The 19833-nt window shown below is 45.6% G+C and overlaps 1 protein-coding gene across 1 annotated transcript in view; it reads left to right on the top strand.

Moving 5' to 3' along the window:
* The window catches only part of LOC105891016 (VPS10 domain-containing receptor SorCS1), a 132358-nt gene extending 113508 nt beyond the window's left edge, over nucleotides 1-18850 (top strand). Inside the window, 14 exon segments of the mRNA XM_031561850.2 lie at nucleotides 241-358; nucleotides 2493-2626; nucleotides 4508-4621; nucleotides 4853-4871; nucleotides 4873-5025; nucleotides 6262-6448; nucleotides 8033-8166; nucleotides 10286-10409; nucleotides 11034-11146; nucleotides 12846-12980; nucleotides 15438-15537; nucleotides 16196-16301; nucleotides 17160-17368; nucleotides 18385-18850. Coding sequence (XP_031417710.1) covers nucleotides 241-358; nucleotides 2493-2626; nucleotides 4508-4621; nucleotides 4853-4871; nucleotides 4873-5025; nucleotides 6262-6448; nucleotides 8033-8166; nucleotides 10286-10409; nucleotides 11034-11146; nucleotides 12846-12980; nucleotides 15438-15537; nucleotides 16196-16301; nucleotides 17160-17368; nucleotides 18385-18449 — 1711 coding nt within the window. The 3' untranslated portion in view covers nucleotides 18450-18850.
* The last annotated feature ends 983 nt before the right edge of the window (nucleotides 18851-19833 follow it).

The following is a 19833-nucleotide window of genomic DNA, read 5'->3' as shown; positions in this document are numbered from 1 at the left end:
TATTAGCAGAATGCAGATAAAAATGTTTCAGAAAAATCATCATCTGCAAATTATGTTTTTACCCATCATCATTTTGACTACAGAGTGTGTAAGTGAATATTAAAGAAGCCTGATGCCACATTGAATAAATGGAGTCATTAATTTCCCCATAAGGACAACTCTGGGGATGGCTGATGGATGGTTTGTGTGTGTGTGTGTGTGTGTGTGTGTGTGTGTGTGTGTGTGTGTGTGCCTCTGCAGGATATTCGGTCACGTGAGCCATCGCTCCGAGTGGCAGCTGGTGAAGATCGACTTCAGGTCCATCTTTAACCGCCGCTGCACTGAGGGCGACTACCAGACCTGGCACCTGCAGAACCAGGTGAGGACATCAGAGAGCACACACACACACACACACACACACACACACACACACACACACACACACACACACACACACACACACACACACACACACACACACACACACACACACACACACACACACATACAAATATTGTGTCTCTCTCCAACACACTCTCTCTCACACACACACACACAGACACACACACACACACACACACACACACACACACACACACGCAAACATACCCATACACACCCACACACTATATTCTATTGACGTATCATGACATAAAACCCCAACGTTTGAGATGTTTCACTGCACAAACATGTAACACCCAGACATGCGTGACAAGCAAACGTTTATTTGTGACTTTTAACCCCACCCCACCCCACCCCACCCCCCACCCCGAGGTCCCCTCTGCCATCATCCCATTACCCGCCAAAGCCAGAGCAGTACCATCCTTAATAGACAGGGCTGCTGCAGCAGCCTGCTCTCTCTCCCAGTCCTGCTCAGGGTGTGGAGGGCAGCAGCGGTCTACTATAAGGGCTCTGTGGATGGATCCAGCCTTCTTCCTAATCGGCCATCGCCAGCTATCCCACTTGTGGCACCCTGCTCCTATTTCTGCAGTCAGTCCCATTAGAGTGTTTGTGTGTACGTGTGTGTGTGTGTGTGTGGGTGTGTGTGTGGGTGTGTGTGTGTGTGTGTATGTGTGTGTGTGTGTGTGTGTGTGTGTGTGTATGTGTGTGTGTGTGTGCCTGTGTTTGTGTAGGTGTGTGTGTGTGTGTGTGTGTGTGTGTGTGTGTGTGTGTGCGTGCGTGTGTGTGGGCATTGGCACGTTGTGGCTGCGGGGAGTCTGTTGGGTCTACTGAGGCGAGCTGAGGATGGGCCCCCCCTTCTGTCCACTTTGACATTCCCCCCGCCACGGTCACGCCAAAGGTTCACGCAGATGGGCGTTGCGGGGACCCTGTCAGTAAACACAGCTGACATGGGCCTCTCAAGAGGACACCATATGCGCCTGTGTGTGTGTGTGTGTGTGTGTGTGTGTGTGTGTGTGTGTGTGTGTGTGTGTGTGTAGACGGATACGTGCCAACAGAAGAGTGAAATGTAGACATAGAGAATGGTACGGCAGCTGGGCTGTTCACAGTGGCTCTAGAACAGGACCTTTTGGAAAAACAGCACCATATACGCACGTAACTGTTGCCTGGGCAGTGAATTGGAGGATGAAAGAGACAGAGGAAAGTGTGAGAGAAGAGTGTTGTATCTCTAGTGTCAAATGAGTGGTATTAGTGGTAAGTATATGTCATGTGTTAATGCAGCAGAGCAAATTAGTTCATAACTAGAACATGAACCTAGAACAAGGTTGCAGTGAATGACATTTTATTAATATGTGAATTTTCTTTTTAATCCTGACCCGTTTTCACCCATATCTCTACATATCTCTTGTTGTGAGCAGATTGTTTAAAAAAAAAAAAAAAAGCGGCGGATAAAGATATTTGTTCCAAAGTGTTTCCAAGCGTCATTCTGTGTATGAAATAAAGGAGGCGAGACACAGAGGACATGCTAACTCCCCTTTGGGATGGCTCTGATTTGTATTCCATATATCATGCTGTAGTTTTAAAAAAGAGTCGCCTCCTAGGTTTATATTTCTGCAATGGGAAAATGTAGTCCACCCATGCAATGGGGAAAGAAAGACATGGGGAAAGAATGAAATACAACACACACATTTGAGCAAAAATCTTTCTTCATTTTAATACAGTGTCAACTCCCTCTCCCCCTCTCCCTCTACAAAAATAAAATCCCTCTCCACCCCAACAAAACCTTTTCAACCATTGCTGAGCAATTCAGAAAAACAGCAGTGCGAAGCGAAGTTATCGCCGACTACACAAAACCCACCCTTTGCACCGAGAATACAAAAAAAAACTCAAATAAGTCACAGAAGTAGTTTTTTTTTATTATTATGTGCTTTTTTTTTATTCATTTTTGCGTCTTTTAATACCCAGCGTGACACACACACAGTGAATTATTTATGGTAACAAAGAGAACCGGTTCCAAACAGCATTTTTGATCAGATAGGGTGCCTCATGTTTGAAATTCTGTCTCTCTCTCTCTCTCTCTCCGCTGTTATTTATTTATTTATTTATTTTTGTAGGGTGAGACGTGCCTCATGGGGGTGAAACGCATCTACAGGAAGCTGAAGCCAATAGCCCGGTGCGTTATGGGTAAATCGCACTCGGTCACCATGATCTCGGAGCCGTGCGACTGCACCGAGTCCGACTTCGAGTGGTGAGTGTGCAAACTCCAACAGGCAATGCTCCAGTGCTCCCTACCCCTCTCTTCAACACACACACACACACACACACACACACACACACAGACACGCGCGCCAAAAGCCAAACTTAATCCCCCATGAGGTTAGCCAGGCTTCAAGACGCACGCTGGTTTATTTACAGTTCACTAGTCTCTGTTATTCCCTAATAGCTATTCACCACTAGAAATCTGGGACAAGAAGTTGGAGAGGATGCAAAGGACTGTGCCCCCCCCCCCCCCCACACACACACCCCCAGACTGATTTGAATGACTTAGCTAGTTGTGCACCACAAATATTCGTTTTCATAGATAGGATTTGACCTTTCGATATGTCAGATGCAAATTTGCAGTCAGGAGCAAAGAAAAGAAAAGAAAAGAAAAGAAGGGTGTGTGTGTGTGTGTGTGTGTGTGTGTGTGTGTGTGTGTGTGTGTGTGTGTGTGTGTGTGTGTGTGTGTAGGGTGTGTGTGTGTGTGTTGGGTGAGGAAAGACTGAAGTAACTGATGGGTGAAAAAGATAGAGGATCACCGTCATGGCCAGTCTGCATGAGATTAGCATTGCAGAGGAGATTTTGGGGAGGGGGGGGGGGGTTCTTGTCGAGCCTGCCTCCTGCTTAATGGAAACTAGTCAACTGCACCACTCCAAGCTGTGAGAAAATTACATAAAAAAAAAGATTGGATTCTAACACCTGAAACTTTGCAATCTTTGTGTGTGTGTGTGTGTGTGTGTGTGTGTGTGTGTGTGTGCGTGTGTGTGTGTGTGTGTTTGTCCTTGTGTTTCTCTGCGCTCTCTCACACACACACACACACACACACACGCATGATGCTGCTATGCGAACACACAACATCTGGTCTGGAGACGATCCCCCTCCATTGCACTATTGATTTCCCTAAAGCGCCACCCAGGCGCATGCACTGCGCCACGTCCCGGCTTCCCTTCCCCATTCTCACCACACGACCCCCTCATCACGCCCCCTCTCCTGGCGTGTCCCAAACAGTACTCACACTCTCCAGGCTGCATCCTAGAAAGGACTCGACGGCCCCCTCATCACGCACCCTATCCTGGCGTGTCCCAAACAGTACTCACACTCTCCAGGCTGCATCCTAGAAAGGACTCGACGGCCCCCTCATCACGCACCCTATCCTGGCGTGTCCCAAACAGTACTCACACTCTCCAGGCTGCATCCTAGAAAGGACTCCACGGCCCCCTCATCACGCACCCTCTCCTGGCGTGTCCTAAACAGTACTCACACTCTCCAGGCTGCATCCTAGAAAGGACTCCTAGACACCTAGCTATGTGATATTGCTTTCTGTCAATTCCCACACCTCCCCATGTTCCACAAGAGACATGCTAGGCGGGGGAAGATGGGGCGGCGGGGGGGGTTGTTGTGTGACGTGACCGATAACTCTCTTCCCTTTAATAGCTTTCATTAACCATCACCAAGCCTCTGTGTCTTGAGTTGCATGTAGCGCTAATTGAGGCAATTTGTTCCCCTCAATGCAATCACGTCACTTTTTTTTGTTAATTGGAGGACAAACAACTGAAGGGGCTGAACCCTCGGCTGTTTGATCTCCTTTCGAGGAGCTACGGAGCGCTTAGGATGCTCTGCGTTGGGTGTCTGGTTTAAGGCAGACAACCACTTTGATGATCGTTTTATTTATTTATTTTACTTAACATCAGCTTTGCAGTGTGGTGAGGAAGGGGGGGGGGGGGTCAAGGAATACGCACCAAGCCGCTTTTGAAGTTCCTAATGAGATACACTGACAAGAAGAATCCAGTGAAACGCCTCGTTGAGGTTTCGTTCCTCTCATGCAGATTTTTGTATCTTTTATTTACTTCATTATTTCATTTTTTTCAAGCGACTACGGCTACGAGAGGCGAAGTGACGGGAAGTGCTCCCCCGCCTTTTGGTTCCTCCCGTCGTCGATGACGAGGAGCTGCACCACGGCGAGCAGCTTCCTCAACAGCACAGGGTGAGTCACACTCCTCAATGGACATGGAATCTATGGACGGATAGATGTGAATCAACGATTATTAATTATACCCCAAATATAATGATCGATGGAAAGTTGGATAGATGAAAAAGATGTGATGAATAAATGGGTGAATGAATTAATGATAATACTTCGCGATAGATGAATACGTAACCAACGAGGCTTGTTTCTTTTTTCTGTCCCTCTCCCTCTCTCTTTCTGTTGCACTAGCTACAGGAAGGTTGTGACCAAATAACTGCACAGGTGGAGTGGTGGACCTGTACACGGCACACAGGCAGCCATGCCCCCGCCAGGCCCCTAGGGGGCTCCACCTGGTCACCAGCGATGGCACCCTCACCGCTACCGTCAACAGCAACGTCACTTTCCTGGTGTTTCTGGAAGAGGTGGGTCACACGTACAATACACAGAGGCTATCAAGACTTCGTTAGTGTTAGAGTTTCAATTGTTTTGGGGATTGTTATACCTGGTTTCACTGTTGGATTCTCAGCATAGCAGCATGTGTTTGTACATGCATTATAGGCCATTACGGTCATTTATACATATGTTTGAGTTTGGCACTGAGCATTGCGTTGATTCATCGTGTAAAACTGGTTTCATTTTGGGATTATTTGTGTAAATGTATCACTAGGGGTTGTTTTGATAGGATCTAACGAGCACACCAAACTTGACGAATAGACCAGAAGACGTAGTTTGGACTTGGTTCAGCGTGGAAACAAGCTTGTCGCTCAGAGAATGGCCTACCTGGCACTAAGAAGGTGTTGGCATTTATACCTTTCAGTCCGGCGGGAGAATACAGGGGAGGTGTGGTCTTATGTTTAAGTTATAGGGTGTGGTCAGAAGGGGAGACAATTGGGGATTTGGCCTACCATAGGGGAGCTGGTCCTCTGAAGGGAAGAGGGGGTGAGGACAGAGGGCAAAAGGTGAAGGAGGTGAAGGAGGTGAATGGGTGAAGGAGGTGGGGTTGTTCATAGAAGGAAATGGGCTATCTGAGGGAAAGGAGCTCAAATGTTTACAGGCGAACCTGAATCTTCACAAATGCCATTTGCTAAGATGAATGCAAATGACAGAGTACATAACCAGGGATATGACTTACAGAGTAAGATAATGCTAAATCGTCTAAGCAATTAGTTCATGTATGACACAACAGGCAAACAGGTAATATTCAATTCCACCTGTTTCAATCACATTTTGTTTTGATGGGTCGACTTTCTTAAGTGCATCAGTCTGTTTTAGTCTTTCTTCAACTTTAATTACACCTCATTAAATTCTTAATTATACCTTTAAATCACACCTAATTAATACCCGAACACAAGGTCTTCCACGTTGTTTTTTCCTGTCTTTTTAATGATTTTTACTGACATTAAATATATTTTTTCCCAACATTAGTGGGAAAACATTCGATCATTAGTGGCTTTTTCGCCTGCATCTCCAGATCCCCTGGCTTCCCCCATTAGACACAATCTCATAGCAGGCGGTCTGCAGCGATCCATCCTTCAGCATGCGCGTGTCGTCTCCGACGTGACATTTACCTCAGGCGTGAGCAAATGTCACGCACCTGTGAAATGGCACGCTGACACGCTGTCCCCTCTACACCATCCCCCCAACCCCGTTACCCGCAGGGCTCTGGCTCACGCACCACCATCATGCTAGACTTCGGCAACGGCAACACCGTCACCTACTCCAACATCAGCACGGTGGAGGACGGCATCAAGCACGTGTACAGGAGCGTGGGCATCTACCGCGTGGCGGCCACCGCCAGGAACGACCTGGGCGTGGAGACCGTGGTGCTGTATCTGCACGTGAGCTGTGAGTGACGACTAACGAGCACACGCGTGTGCACAGAGATGTGTGGACGTGTCCGTGTGCACAAATTGAAGCACACAAGCGCACGTACAGGCACTGGGGACTGTTGTGTCCTTACAAATGAATAGATGTACATGACGTGTGAAAGACCTAAGCAAACTACACACACACACAGAGCGAGAGAGAGAGAGAGAGAGAGAGAGAGAGAGAGAGAGAGATCTTGGAACAATCTGTGATCAGAGACAGTGGTGCTGTGTCTTCATGTGACAGATGAGTATCTACAAACACTCACACACACACTAACACACACACACACCAGGGACAGTTGTATGCTTCCCAAATAGATAGTTATCTCACACACACACTAACACACACACACACCAGGGACAGTTTTATGCTTCCCAAATAGATAGTTATGCATACACTCAAGTGTGAATGACCTACCCCTACACGCACACACAGGATCCCATGAAACTAGGAACAATCTGTGGTCAGAGACAGTGGTGCTGTGTCTTCATGTGACATGAGTCCTCACAAACACACACACACACACACACACACACACACACACACACACACACACTCACACACACACTCACACACACACAGACACACACACACACACACACACACACACACACACACACACACACACACTAACACTCTCACACACACACACATACACACACACAAACACAAAGCGTCCAGGGACAGTTTTATGCTTCCCAAATAGATAGTTATGCATACACTCAAGTGTGAATGACCTACCCCTACACGCACACACAGGATCCCATGAAACTAGGAACAATCTGTGGTCAGAGACAGTGGTGCTGTGTCTTCATGTGACATGAGTCCTCACAAACACACACACACACACACACACACACACACACACACACAGACACACACTCACGCACACACACACACACACACACACACACACACACACACACACACACACACACACACACACACACACACACACACACACACACACACACACAGAGCGTCCCTGTCCCCAGGGTTCTCCACAGTGGCAGATGCAATAGCAGTGAGTTATTGATCAGGGAGCATGAAGCCTTCCAATCTGTCAATCCTGCCATGCCAGAGAGGTAAATAAGGCCAGAACGGCTCCCTCATGCCAGCCATGAAAAATAACACACAGATGGCGCAGACTCCCAGAGTGGAATATGTAGGTTTTTTTTATTTTTTTTACAAATTCCCACATAGTTTTGCTTTTCATCTCTGTCTCTCCTCTTCCCTCTCTCCATCTCTCTCTTTCTCTGTCTCTGCTTCTGACTCTCTCTTCATCTCGCTCTTTCTCTCTCTCTCTCTCTCTCTCTCTCTCTCTTCTCGCCTCTCTCTCCATCTCTCTCTTCATCTCTCTCTAGCAGTAGCCCTCTGGGTTTGCTTGCATGCCATTCAGGGTTTGTTTCCATGCCATTCTGGGTTTGCTTGCATGTCACTTCCTAACTTTGTAAACTAAACTTTTGTCTTTCTCGTGTCGTGTTATTTTTTTTTCACCCTCTCTCCACTGTTGTTGCTCCTTCCTCCTGCCCCCCCCCCCCCCCCCCCATGACTGAGCAGGTCCGCTTGAACACATCCACCTCTCGGCTCCCTTCGTGGCCGTGAAGAACAAAGAGGTGAACCTGACGGCCGTGCTGTGGCCCAGCCAGGTGGGCACCGCCACCTACATCTGGTGGCTTGGCAACAACAGCGAGGTGAGCAGGACAACGCGCCGTGTGTGTGTGTGTTTGTGTGTGTGTGTGTGTGTGTGTGCGTGTGCTTGTGCGTGTGCGTCCGCGTGATCCTCCGGTCGAGTTTCATCAGACAGACGTGACCGCATCATAGAAGCCATCTGCTGTGACACGTCATGACAGTCAGTGCCAAGTGACAGAAGAGTTAGGTTGTCATTAATTTCGAAGAAATATCTGATGCAATGACAGCTTATTTTTACTTAACATAAGCTGATGTGCCACATAAAAATCCTGAGGACTGTCATAACAGTTATCATTAGTGAGAACATGACACAGTCATACAATTTGACACTGACTGTCTTGATGACTAATTGTAGGCTTAGGGTAACTGTCATAACATGTTTATGACATGATTACGCCAGCCTTATGACATAAGACTTCTGAGAGCGCAAAGTTTTTAGATGGTTTCTAAAATGCTAAGGCAGCTGCAAAGGATGGAGATGGGTGAAGATGGGTTAACTGAACAGAGTCGAGGCTTGTAACAAAATCTTTTCCCTGGGGTCTTAGATGAGAGAGCCACAGAAGCCCCTTGAAGCTTTATGGATGGCCAGTCTGTGAGCACAGTATGTGAATCTGAGGACCAAACACACACACACACACACACACACACACACACACACACACAGAGAGAGAGAGAGGAGAGAGGAGAGAGACTCTTTCTAAAGATGGGGTTTCATTCTAAAGTCTTTTTAGATGGTCAATCTATGAGCACAGCGAGGGACAGAAAGAGTGATAGAGAGAGAGAGAGAGAGAGAGAGAGAGAGAGAGAGAGAGAAAGAAAGAGAGAGAGAGAGGGAAAGAGAGGAAGACCTTGGATAGGGTCTCGTTCTAAAGATAGCAGCTCCACCTTCACTTGCTCCCTTGGACTCTGGCATTGCAGAGGCTCCCGTTAGCCTGTTAGTGAACTGGGCCAGCGGCTCCCGTTAGCAGTGCCTGTCAGTGAACCGGGACAGCGGCTCCTACGCTTTCTCACACTAAAAGAAGGCACCACTCAGATACTGTGCACTAATTAATTAATAATGATCTCTCAGACACACAGAATTAGAAGAGTGTAGACCCAACACTCCCATTTCCAGCAACTGAACTTTCAGTGTTAAACACAGCAGGGAGGAATACTGAGAGGAATGATTTTTTTATCGCTAAATAACTTATAGCCAGAAGATGCATTAGTGTGCTGACTAGCACCAAGGTGTCACCAAGATCTCTATCAAAGACAGAAGTTCTGAGCACAGAAGAAATAGCAGTTGTGGGCATTGTAGTCTTTCTATACTCAAATTCCACACATGGTGCATACCAGCGGAATACTTCAAAAGATGGCCACCAATGAGATACCCACCCCTGAGGGGAACAGGAGGCCGTAATTACAGAAAAGAGCAGTGACTGACACGCTAAAATAGACTGAGCAGTAGATACTATACCTCAGATACAACTCACCTCGTGTGTGTGTGTGTGTGTCTGTGTGTGTGTGTTTTAGACACTGTGTGAAGAGAGGAGAGAGGAAGAGGGGAGATGGCAGAGTTCCATCTCTGTAGTGCAAATTAAGCCAACATAAGCGGTTAACCAAGCTGACAAGGGACTCCCATGGGATCCATTCTATATAAACAACCACACTGCCACACACACACACGCTAACACGCACACACACACAAACACACACACGCTAATACGCACACACACGCACACGCACACACACACACACACACGCACACACACACACACACACACACACATACGCACACACACACCATACTGGGAACACACTTGTATACCACTGAATTGTTCTTCTCTGTATCTTTTTCCTTTTCCCAATATTTCCTTTCATGCTGTTTTCTCCATCTCTTCTCGTCTCACCCTATCTCCACTATAAACATGCAAGCACACACACACACACACACACACACACACACACACACACACACACAAGCACACACAAGCACACACACACACATTGTCTCTCTCTCTGTCACCCCCCCCCCCCCCCCCCCCCCCCCCCCCTCCCAAGGTCCCATCTGCCAGCATCCTCAACTGTACACACACAGACTGTATATACACAAGACTCACTTTCATTACTTTACAAATGCAGCCAGTGATTACCCTGGATGGAAGCGTCGCCTTCACCTTCTCCAGGGAAGGAACCAACGTTGTCACGGTGCAGGTGTCCGCTGGGAACATCATCCTGCAGGACAGGAAGATCATCGCCGTCCACGGTGAGCATGTCCCCCTGACTCTCCCTTGCATTTGGAAACGCAGACCAACACTTCAACACCAGAAATCCCGCTGTTACATTTAACAGTTCTGAGTTTTCCCATTGGCCGTATTTAACTGAGCCTTAGTGTCTCAAGGAGGGAACTATACTCTTGTGTGTTGTCTGTATATAATCAGTATATTTGTCCTTGTTTCAAGACCAACAACAACAGGAGCTCAACTCCTCGTGTGTTTCAACATACTTGGCCAATAAAGCTGATTCTGATTCTGAAAAGAAGACAAAGGATTGAAAAATGACACAAACAGGATTTGGATTGAGGTTGAGGGTAGAAATCGGGAATCTTACAAATATCTATCAGTTTAATAGAAAGGCTTATTTCATTCAACTCCAGCCATTCACCTGTGACCCGGCCCTGTTCGTGCTCAGACCGACACGGCCGCCAAACTTATACATTTTGTATTTCTTTTTGATAAAATGCAGACCTCACTTGACTTTCTGTGCTCGACGATCGGAGTCCATCTGCAACAGAAATCAACGAAATCAAGGCACATGGCATTTCCACAAAACAAAAAAAAACATCAAAGCAAATCTCTATCTATCTATCTCTGATTAATCACATCCTCAGAGTACTTCAAGTCCCATCTCCTGGCTTTCTCCGCCAACCTGGACGAGCACAACCCTGACGTGGCCGAATGGAGACTGGACGTCAGCCGGGTCATCAGGAACTCCGTGATTCAAGTGAGTTTGTCCAAAAGCACCGCTCGGAGCTTGTTTACTTTGATTTCTTTTTCTTCCTCCTTTCTTTTTTTTGCCTTCCTCCTCCTTCATTCCATTAGAGAATGCTGAAGAACACCACTACAATCCATCCTATCCATTCAATCCATCTAATCCACACCCCTCTTGAGGCCTTCTTCTGATCTTCTCGACTGATTGCTCTGTTCCTCTCGAAAAAAAAAAACCAGAAAGGTGAAATTAGATTTTCGACTTTGTGGTGCGGCGGCGAGGGCTTCTCCGGTTGCCTCCAACGGCGCGCATTTCTGTCATGCATGGGGGGATTTAGTCAGAGATGGGAGTGGGGTAGTTTGATGTTTTATGTAGTGGCGAGTCTGAAAAAAAGTCAAATCTCTTCAGTTTCGCAGTCAGCTTGTATAATTTAAGATAGGCGAGTGCATGTTCGTTTTGGAGCAGAGGGGAAGAGGAAGTGTCCAAAAAGATCAATCTCTTTTTTGACTGGTGACACACAGGGACAGATGCTGCAGACAGACAATCCACTTTATGGTGACATGGGGCCTGAGAGTTTGAAAACACACTCAATCACACACAGACACACTATCTCTCTGTCTCTCCTCTCACAAACACATACGCACACATACACACACACACACACACTTCTCAACCTCAAAAGCTGCACATAAGGTATCAACTTCATAGAAGCACGTGCATTTGTACCCAAACAGACAAATAAACAAATAAATAAACAAACAAATACACAAAAACATATACGCTATATAACAATAAATAAATAAAAATGAAAAAAAAAGAATAAATAAAAAAAGCTAAAAGCCCATGACTGTGTTAATCCACACATAGCCCGTGGCAAGCTGTGCATGACATTACTCTGGAGTCCCTGTGAGAGGGCCAGCCTACATAATGCATTATGAGGACTCATAATGGGTGCGGCTGACCCAGTCCCATAAGTCAGAGGACTTTTTCCATTTCCGAGAGCTGCTATTGCTTTGGGCTGGTGCTTAGTGAAATGGGCCGGTTCAGTGTGGGAGCCTGAGTGGACTGGGAAGGCCTCTCTCTCTCTCTCTTTCTCTCTCTCTCTCTCTCTCTCTCTCTCTCTCTCTCTCTCCCCCCTGGGCTGGTTTCCTTTATGTCTGTTTTTATTTGGTCCTTTCTCTATCTGCTCATTCTTCTCTATTCCCCTATTAAGTTATTTGAGTGTTCATTTACTTGATAGTATGGGTTTTTATTTCATCCTCTCAGCTGGTTTTCCCTCTTTAATCCATTGTGTGTTTGCTCTTCCTGCACCTCTCTCTCTCTTTCTTCCTCTCTCTCTCTTCCTATCTCTCTCTCCCTCTCTCCTCTCCCTCCTCTCTCTCCCTCTCTCTCTCTCTCTCTCCTCTCACCTCTCCCTCATCTCTCTCTCTCTCTCTCCTCTCTCCTCTCCCTCCTATCTCTCCCTCTTTCTCTCTCTCCCTCCTCTATCTCTCTCTCTCTTCCTCTCTCTTCCTCTCACCTCTCCTTTCTCTCTCTCTCCCTCTCTCTGTCTTTCCTCCTCTCACCTCTCCTTTCCTCTCTCTCTCTCTCTCTCTCTCTTCCTCTCTCACCTCTCCCTTTCTGTCCTTTCCTCTCTCTCTCTCTTCCTCTCTCACCTCTCCTTTCCTCTCTCTCTCACCTCTCCTTCCCTCTCTCTATCTCTCTCCCTCCACAGGCCACTGGTATCGACCGGGAGCTGCTGCTGGTCACCGTTTTGCCGGGGCTACCTACCACAGCAGAGTTCTTCCTGCTGCCGGACAAACGCGTCACCGAGGGCAAGCCCGAGAAGACCTCCGCACACCTGGATGAGGTCAGTGAGGAGGGGAGGGGTCCCCCCTCCCCAAAACACACATGGGACGAGTCTTCCAACAGCATTGTTGTACAGCAACCACCCGCAGAACAGAAAGAGACAGACTAACTGCAGAAAGAGAGATTTCAAAGTGGTTCATTTGATGGATGGTCATAGCACCAAGCTTTTTTGTGGAAAATACACCCCATGGCCCAGTCCAATTTAAAGCACGGCAGACCTTTTCATAATGACAGCCGGCATTCCACACAACCCCACATCGTACATTATAAAGCACTATATTACCTGCCAGGCAGCTTCATAGGGTTACATGCTAATACAAGGGGACAAAAATGTAATTGGAAATGGGACTGCATTATATTGTTCATGATACGGCCCTTTTCAGTTACTGTGACTTTATTGGACATCTTCTGGAGGTGTAGGTGTCCAGAGTGTCCAGAGGAACACGACCGTACAGTCCTAGCCTGTTGCGTTGTGTTACTGTGGCTTATGTCCCCCCTGCAGTGTCACAGTAGTATCTTCAGTAATGTATTAGGAGTCCATGTGATATCAAATGCAAAATTACCTGGCAGAGGAGGAGGGGGGGGGGGATTAAAGAAAATGAGCCTGTCTTGATTGATCATTTCTGCTTCAGTGGATCAAAAACCTTGTTTGAAAAAAGTGAAATGATCAAAGATGTTGCAAGATGAGTTTCATCTTGCTTCCAGCAGATGTCAATGTTGGCCCGCATAAACGTTCCACTTCCGCAGAGAGATTTAATATCATAGAACACTGCAGCTCATCAGCGCCCTGTGCAGGGGGGGGGGGGGGGAACGGTCTCGATACACCGCCAAAGGGGGGGGCAAACGGGCTCGATACACCGCCAGAGTCAAGTACGGCACTGAAAGAGAGCCAGCGTGCTGGGTGCACAAAAATCGTGCTTCAGTCCACCATTTTTCAGCATCGCAGGTCGGCGTAGGGACGTTTTTTCCTGTCTTTGAATTCCTGAGAGAGAAAAAAAAATAACACAAATAGGTGCCTGGGTGCGTTCCATCAGGCCTCTGCTATTACGGCGTCTGTCCTGACCATTTCACTGTAGCCGAGTGGCAATCAAAGGTTATTTGTTCCGAAGTCTTTTCAGAACCCGGACACATAAAAGACCTAGTACTTACCTAGTCTTGTCTCAGTCACTCTCGTTGCTTTCAAAGGTCGCACAGTTCATTTCAAGACCATACTTTCCAGAGACTTCTTTATATACCAGACATCAGTGCAGGAATACACATATATATATATATATATATATATATATATATATATATATATGCTTTCAGAATATAAGAGCTGTCCGCTCACTCTTCAGAGCTCATGTTAAGGGTTCCCGCTGAGCTAACGAGTGCCACGAAGGACTTGTCTCAGTCCTGATGTTAGTCATGTTCCAAGTACCTGCAGTATGTCAGATTATACCTTTCGACTGTGTGCATGATTATGAGCGACACGTCAGACGGCTGTCGCACTCTCCTAGCCTAAGAATTATTTTTTTGGCCTGGACCTTGTGTGATTGCACGCGCTGACAGCATGCTTTCCCTCCTTCCTACCCATAAAGCCATGCAATGAATTTTCATTCAAGGTTGGCGTCTTGAAGGTGCAATGTGTTTGAAGCTCATTAAGACGAATAATAGATTTACTGACCCTGATACAACAGCGAGAATAAGTAATTATTCATGGAACAGTCTAATTTTAAACGAGAAATATAGCAGAGGCTGAAGGACCGCAGGAATTTGCCCACGCCACGATTAATTTGCCAAATGAGGCGGATCAAATTAATGAAGCCAGCCTGTAAAATCAAACGAAATTCAGAGAGGAAGGAAAAAAAAACTGGTGCATTTGACAGTGAGCTCAAGACCGACTGGCTATGGATTCACTTCTCTTGGCATACAAAACATGAGGGTTTATGCTGTTGTAACCGAACTGAGGCTACTAGATTTAAAAAGAAGAAAACTAAAACAAGAGAACAAGTCAAGAGAAATGAAAATACAATTTACGCTACGCAGAATGTAGCAGAATACTGTCGATGAATGCAGTATAACATACCTAGGCAGCATGTTTTTTTTCTATCCCTTTTGGCTTAGACGGACCTGTGGACTGTGGAACTGTTTATCAACCAATGTGTATCTTACTAGTTGTGGCCTCTGAGACTCTGAAGGAACTGTGAATTCAGTATTCATCAGCAGTCTGTTCGTCCTGTTCAGTTGTTATAAGGATTTGATTTTCAGACGCTGGGATACGCTTAATGGGATACGTTTGCTGAAACAAAGAAAGAGGATAGAGGAAATGCTCAGACGTATTGGAGCACAATTGGAATCATTATCATTTATCTTATGTCTAGAGAAAAAAGTTTCACAACACATTCTTGCTGTCCCATTAACAAAGGCTAATCTCTGGTTCGTTACTAACTGTGTCCCTTGTTGGCCCCTGTTACAGCTCTCTGAGGTGGTGTTAGGAGCCTTGAATCAGAACCTGGTTCAGTTTATCCTTAGACCAGGAGTCCAGATCACCGTCTACGCTGCACACTTATCAGCCGGTGAGTCCCAGTTCTATTTCAGCTTGAGGTTATGGTCTTTGGGAGACCATTGTTTTTTTGTTGCATGTTTGACTTCCCTGACACTTTCTTTAATTTAATATTTTTTTTTTAAACGCTATCATTCAAATAGTCTACACTAAGAAACAAACTATACCTGAAGTGAAAAGCATTATAGCATATAGTAGTGTGCTCACATGTAATCAGTTCTAATTTGTGTACTGACTTGTGCTATGGTATATTTCCATGCATTTTCTCAGGCTCAGGGATTAATTGACCTTCATTTTCTTTTGTAAACCATTTAGCAACAACACGTGAAGCACTGCCAACTCTAATTTAATGGTTTCCGTCCTTGTTCCTCAAGGTCTAGCACACCACCCTGAGTGTGTGTGTGTGTGTGTGTGTGTGTGTGTGTGTGTGTGTGTGTGTGTGTGTGTGTGTGTGTGTGTGTGTGTGTGTGTGTGTATTCCCTAATAAGACGCAGGTGTTTGTTAATCACATGGATAGTAGCAAGCCCTGGGGCTGTTGTGGATAACACTTTGTGAATTTCAAACCAAACAAAAGTTCTGGCCAGAAGGAGCCATTCAGCCAGAACTGTAAAGGGTGTCTTTTTCTTAACCCCCCAGCACCTGTTTTGTAAATTTGTTATATGCATCTACAGCACCCCTAGTGGACACCAGCGAGAACCACAGCGGTTCGGCCATGCTGATGCTCCTGTCTCTGGTGGTGGTGGGTCTGGCCGTGTTTGTCGTCTATAAATTCAAGAGGTAACGTGCTCCGCCCATTTCGTCTCACTCCATTACCCATCAGCCCCGCCTGTTCCTCTCAGCCTCAGTGCACATCCCACCTCCGACTGTGGCCGTCACACGCTAGCGCAGGCCGCCGCGGCAGCCACCATTCCCCCCTCAAGTCTCCAAGTGAGGCGGTCCTCCGATCATGCATCTCTCTGAGAGAGAGAGAGAGAGAGAGAGAGAGGGAGAGAGAGAGAGAGAGAGAGAGAGAGAGAAAGAAAGAAAGAGAGAGAGAGCCTGAAAGGGGAAATGCCATTCAGACAACATCAATATTTAACCCCTTCAGCTTTTCCACGATGACCTTTGTGAAATGCTAAATGAGATCGGTTGAGCCCAGCTCACTCTCAAAGGGAAAAGGGCAAGGGGGGGGGGGGGCAATTTAGACCAAATCTTCTGAAGAGTGAAGGGGAAGAAACAAGGAGAGGCGTCATCGAGTACACAGAGAGTAAATAAAGCCAATAAAAGCTCTTGAACAACAGGCTAATCTCTTTCCCTCTCCCTTGCGCTCTCTCTCTCTCTCTCTCTCTCTCTCTCTCTCTATTTTTTTTCACGGGTGTCATAAAAAAAGAATTTGCATTATAATAGGTTTAACACATTTTGCTGAGGGGCATTTAAGACAAATAAAAAAAACCAAGCCGTGTGGGAGGTGCGCTTTTTTTATAACCATATGTGCACATTGAGCTGAGAGGCGAGGAGGTGCTAATGATGATTCATTTCATGCATTGGGATCCTCCCTCCTCTTTCTTAGGTGCCCTCCCCCTCTTCCTCCCTCTCCATCTCGCTCACCTGAACCGTAAGGCTTTATCCTTGTCTCATTGTAATTCTTTCCTCAAGGAAGATCCCAGGCCTCAGCGTCTATGCACAGATGCAGAACGAAAAAGAACAAGAAATGATCCAGAGCCCGGTGAGCCCCGCCGCCGTCGTGGACACTACGGTGGCGACGGCGACGACGGCGGGGGGGAAGCCGGCACCACACCCCGCTAGGGAGTTGGTGACTTCTTCACTGAGGCCTCTGGACACGGAGCGCAACACTCATACCATTGGTGAGTCGGAGTCAAGGTTTGAGAGTCAGCTATAAAGAGCTGGATGTGTAAGGTAAGGGTGAATGGCCGCCGAGGAGTGGAGTTTCATGCGTCAAGTCCAATATGTATGTACAACAGGGCAACTGGAAGGCCATTATCCTGCTTATACCCCTGTTGCCACAAATATTTGGTTTAGTTTAAAAAGAAACCTACCTGTATAGTTTGTGGTACTACTTTCTGTAGTCACCGACATGGATAACGCTTGACAGGTTTCCAGGTTGCCAAGCCCGAATCTTTTAGCTTGCTGGCTGTTTCTGATTCTGCTAGCTTGCCAGGTTGCTAGTTCTCCAGATAACATGTTATTTAACCACAGAATTAATCGCGTTTACACCACTTGGCAAAATGAGAGAACCCTTTATTTTGTTCATTCATTAGCTTGCCTGACTACACTCCTACTGCAGTAGTCACTATCGATGGGCAGCTTTTCAATCAACCGTTACTACTATGGTTCTTATAGTTAGCATTCAAAGTTTCCAGAGCATTGATATAGAACGGTGATTCAACTTTTTTTTTACTGGATCTACTTCAAAAGGTGTCCCGTTATAAAGAAACAGCCTCCAAACTCCAGATGGGTTAGATATCAAGTGTCAGATATTCAGTCTACTTTACAGAGTTTGACTTGAGCTGGAGTCAATAACCCCATCTCAGTTTAACTCACCACTGAGCCCGTTGATGAGTCAGATTTAAACTCAACACGGGGAGGTCAGAGTTCATCACAGCACTCAGCCCTCAGGTGAGTCAGTCACAGCAACCAATCACCAGTCAGCTCTGAGCCAGGATCAAACCTAAAGGCTTTAAAAAAAAAAAATCGTATGTGCTTAAACAGCCTTGAACTTTGTGAAATTACCACTAAAAAGAAAGGCCCTTGTCTCAATCCATACCTGACCCTGCATTTTATGAATTGAATGTTGTTTCTCTCAGTGACTAACCAATTATGCTCTCTTTCCCCTTTCATCTTTGTTTTCTTTCACAAAAAGAATGCATTAAACCTCATCCACGAGTCAAATTTTCAACAGAACTCCCTACTTACATTGACGTCTGACGCCGCCTGGGTTCCCCCCAACAGAGATCCTGCTGTGTTTCATGGGCTTTGTTCTGACACAAAAGGTTTTAAGCTTTATACCTGTGCATGTTGGACATTGCTGAGACTAACTGTGCTCTGTGAATACCAGATTAAAAACTGTGTACAGGTTTTTTTTTATACATACATGTCGGTTTAAGAAATGAAGCATTTTTGCTTACATTTATTTATAATACTACAAGTACATAACCAGGGGGAGAAGGACAGCATGTACTATTTAAAGAGAAAAAGGAGAAAAAAAAAAGAAAAAAGGTTCGCCAGTGTCTTACCATTCCCTTGCTTTATTGTATTGCTAATAATAGTGATACAGTATTTATTCCTGAGTATATATTAAATAAAAGTCACATTTATTTTGTAAATCATGAATGTGTATGCGAGATATATGTGTATTTTAATAACAAACTAAACTGAAATGCTATCAGTTGTGTTAATGATGCTGAAAAAAATAGGATTATGTTAAATTTCCACTGACTGTCTCAAGGCAAAACTGTGTGGCACAATACTCCCGCATTTCTTATTTCATTTAATTTCTTTGTTTTATAGTGTTTGTGTTGATGTTAATAATCAAATACAGGGTCTAATCTCTTTATTTATGGTATTTTGTGTTGTTGCACTCTGCTGTAATTTGCTACTGTATGCTGTGTGCTCTAACGTGTCTCGATTTGTAACAACAAAATTAGGTCATGGAGTCACATAATGCTATATTTCATTTTAATTCATAAATGTATTAAGTTGGAATAAGGCAAGAGACAATATACTGTAGATACTATTTGTGGCACTTTGAGAACTCCATGAAATGCCCCCTTCACCATCACAACTCATTGCGGAAACCGTTCTTTTTTTATCGGCACGACTTAGAGGCTTATGCCAAGTATGACTTGCTTTTTATGAGAGGCAATTCCCTTTCCCACTCTGCACAGTGGCAGATGTTTCTTTCATAAGATCTTCTTCGTCCAAAATGAGAGTGCTGAAATGATGAATAATTGCTTGGTTGCTGTGGGTTGTGACCTACATCACCATAGGTAACAAAACACGTTTGATGCTTCACGCAAGAGACCTTGTTGAACAACTCATACCAAAAGTGTAATTTTAGAGGAAAATTGACAGATATGAATGTGAGATTAATGAATAATTTCATCAACAACAATAATATTTGCAAATCGTTTGCAATGCTTACCCACGTAATCTAAAGTGTTTTTTTTGTTTACAAATTGCCACTCCGTGTTACTACATACATACTCTGTGCTTACACAGAGTCAAGACCACAACTAGAATGTACTAGACGTACGACTGAAAACAAAACACCTTTGTTAAGCTACTACATCTGGTGCGAAACCTCCTAAGA

This window comes from Clupea harengus, chromosome 24, assembly GCF_900700415.2.
Source record: "Clupea harengus chromosome 24, Ch_v2.0.2, whole genome shotgun sequence".
In the NCBI taxonomy this organism is placed as follows: Eukaryota; Metazoa; Chordata; class Actinopteri; order Clupeiformes; family Clupeidae; genus Clupea; species Clupea harengus.
Note: the sequence above shows the minus strand (reverse complement) of the source record. Positions and strands in the feature narration are given on the sequence as shown.